Source organism: Poecilia reticulata, unplaced genomic scaffold (genome assembly GCF_000633615.1).
Source record: "Poecilia reticulata strain Guanapo unplaced genomic scaffold, Guppy_female_1.0+MT scaffold_303, whole genome shotgun sequence".
Lineage (NCBI taxonomy): Eukaryota > Metazoa > Chordata > Actinopteri > Cyprinodontiformes > Poeciliidae > Poecilia > Poecilia reticulata.
Genome location: NW_007615078.1, coordinates 27,365 through 28,602, shown reverse-complemented (window position 1 = coordinate 28,602; position 1,238 = coordinate 27,365). Strand labels below are relative to the sequence as shown.

The 1,238-nt window shown below is 59.3% G+C and overlaps 1 protein-coding gene across 1 annotated transcript in view; it reads right to left on the bottom strand.

The window, feature by feature from the left end:
- Positions 1-6: 6 nt before the first annotated feature.
- Positions 7-1,238, bottom strand: part of ephb4b (eph receptor B4b) — a 16,512-nt gene continuing 15,280 nt past the window's right edge. The window contains exons 11-13 of the mRNA XM_017303492.1: positions 1,190-1,236; positions 625-783; positions 7-508 (exon numbers count right to left, since the gene is read on the bottom strand). Coding sequence (XP_017158981.1) covers positions 403-508; positions 625-783; positions 1,190-1,236 — 312 coding nt within the window. The 3' untranslated portion in view covers positions 7-402. The remainder of the gene's footprint in view (positions 509-624; positions 784-1,189; positions 1,237-1,238) is intronic.

Here is a 1,238-nt window from a genome sequence, read left to right as displayed (position 1 = left end):
CGGACCACTGTCTGGTTCTGAAGCGGTTCTGGATTTTACTCTCCGGGTCCAAAGTTCCTGTCCACCTCAGAACTAATCAGGACCCTTCTCCCAGGCAGAGGGCGGGGCTTAAGCTCTGAGGTTCCTTATTGGAAGGAGAGATCCTCTCAGCGTCCAATCAGAGAAGCTGATATTCTCCATCATGGYTCTGCTGGCTGCTGATTGGTCGATCCCGGTTTTCCTGAGGAGCTGATTGGCTGGCAATAGTCCTGAGAGTTGATCAATAAGGCAACAGAAGGTTTGTGATTGGCTGGAACAGGCAGGAGGGCGGAGTCTAGCGGCGCCGCTGGGATGTCTGGACGGTTTGTATCGGGTCAGAACTTTGGGCTCCAGGTCCAGTCGGCGCCGCCGCGCTGTGATTGGTCAGTAGAGCAGAGTGGGCGTGGCCTTGTGACTCCTGAGCGTCTGGATGGAGGAGAGGATCTTCTTCTGGTGGCCGGCGAGGGTGACGCCCACTCGGAGCAGGTCGCTATGGAAACGGAGAGGAGAGAGAGAACCGTGAGCCCTGAGCACCGACTGGCAGGCTGATCCAGGCTGGACCTGCCAGAACCCACCAGGACCAGCCAGAACCCACCAGGACCTTACTCTGTGTTGAGCTGCGACACCACGTCCAGGCTGGTCAGCCCGGCCTGGACAAAGTTCTGCTGGTACCGCTCCATCTTGATGGCCCGGAGCCACTCGGACACGGAACCGCAGGCCGACGGCGGCGGAGGGACGCGCTGGTCCAACAGGGGCTGGGACGGACTGGGACAAGGACAGGTTAGTCAGCCGGTTCTGGCCCAGAATCTGGTTCTGGTCCAGAACCAGATTCTGGCCCAGAACCAGATTCTGGAGCAGTCTTATGGTTCTGGTCCAGTCCATGGATCTGGTCCATGGTTCTGGTCCATGGTTCTGGTCCAGTCCGTGGTTCTGGTCTGTGGTTCTGGTCCAGGATCTGGGTCACAGGTCTGACCAGAGGATGGTGAGCTGGATCAAAACCGGGCCAGAACCTTCCTTTAGACCTGCTGACTTGTTCCGGTCTCTGGTTCCGGACTCGGAACCATCCAGGGACCGGGTTAACTGGGTTTTACTGGTGTCGGTTCTGGACCTGCTGCTGTAACCGTCACGGCCCTCTCTGACCTCTGACCCCTCCCTGACCCCCGGCTCTCACCTGGGCAGCTCTGGGGGCGTGGCCTTCAGGGAGGCGGGGTTCCGGATCA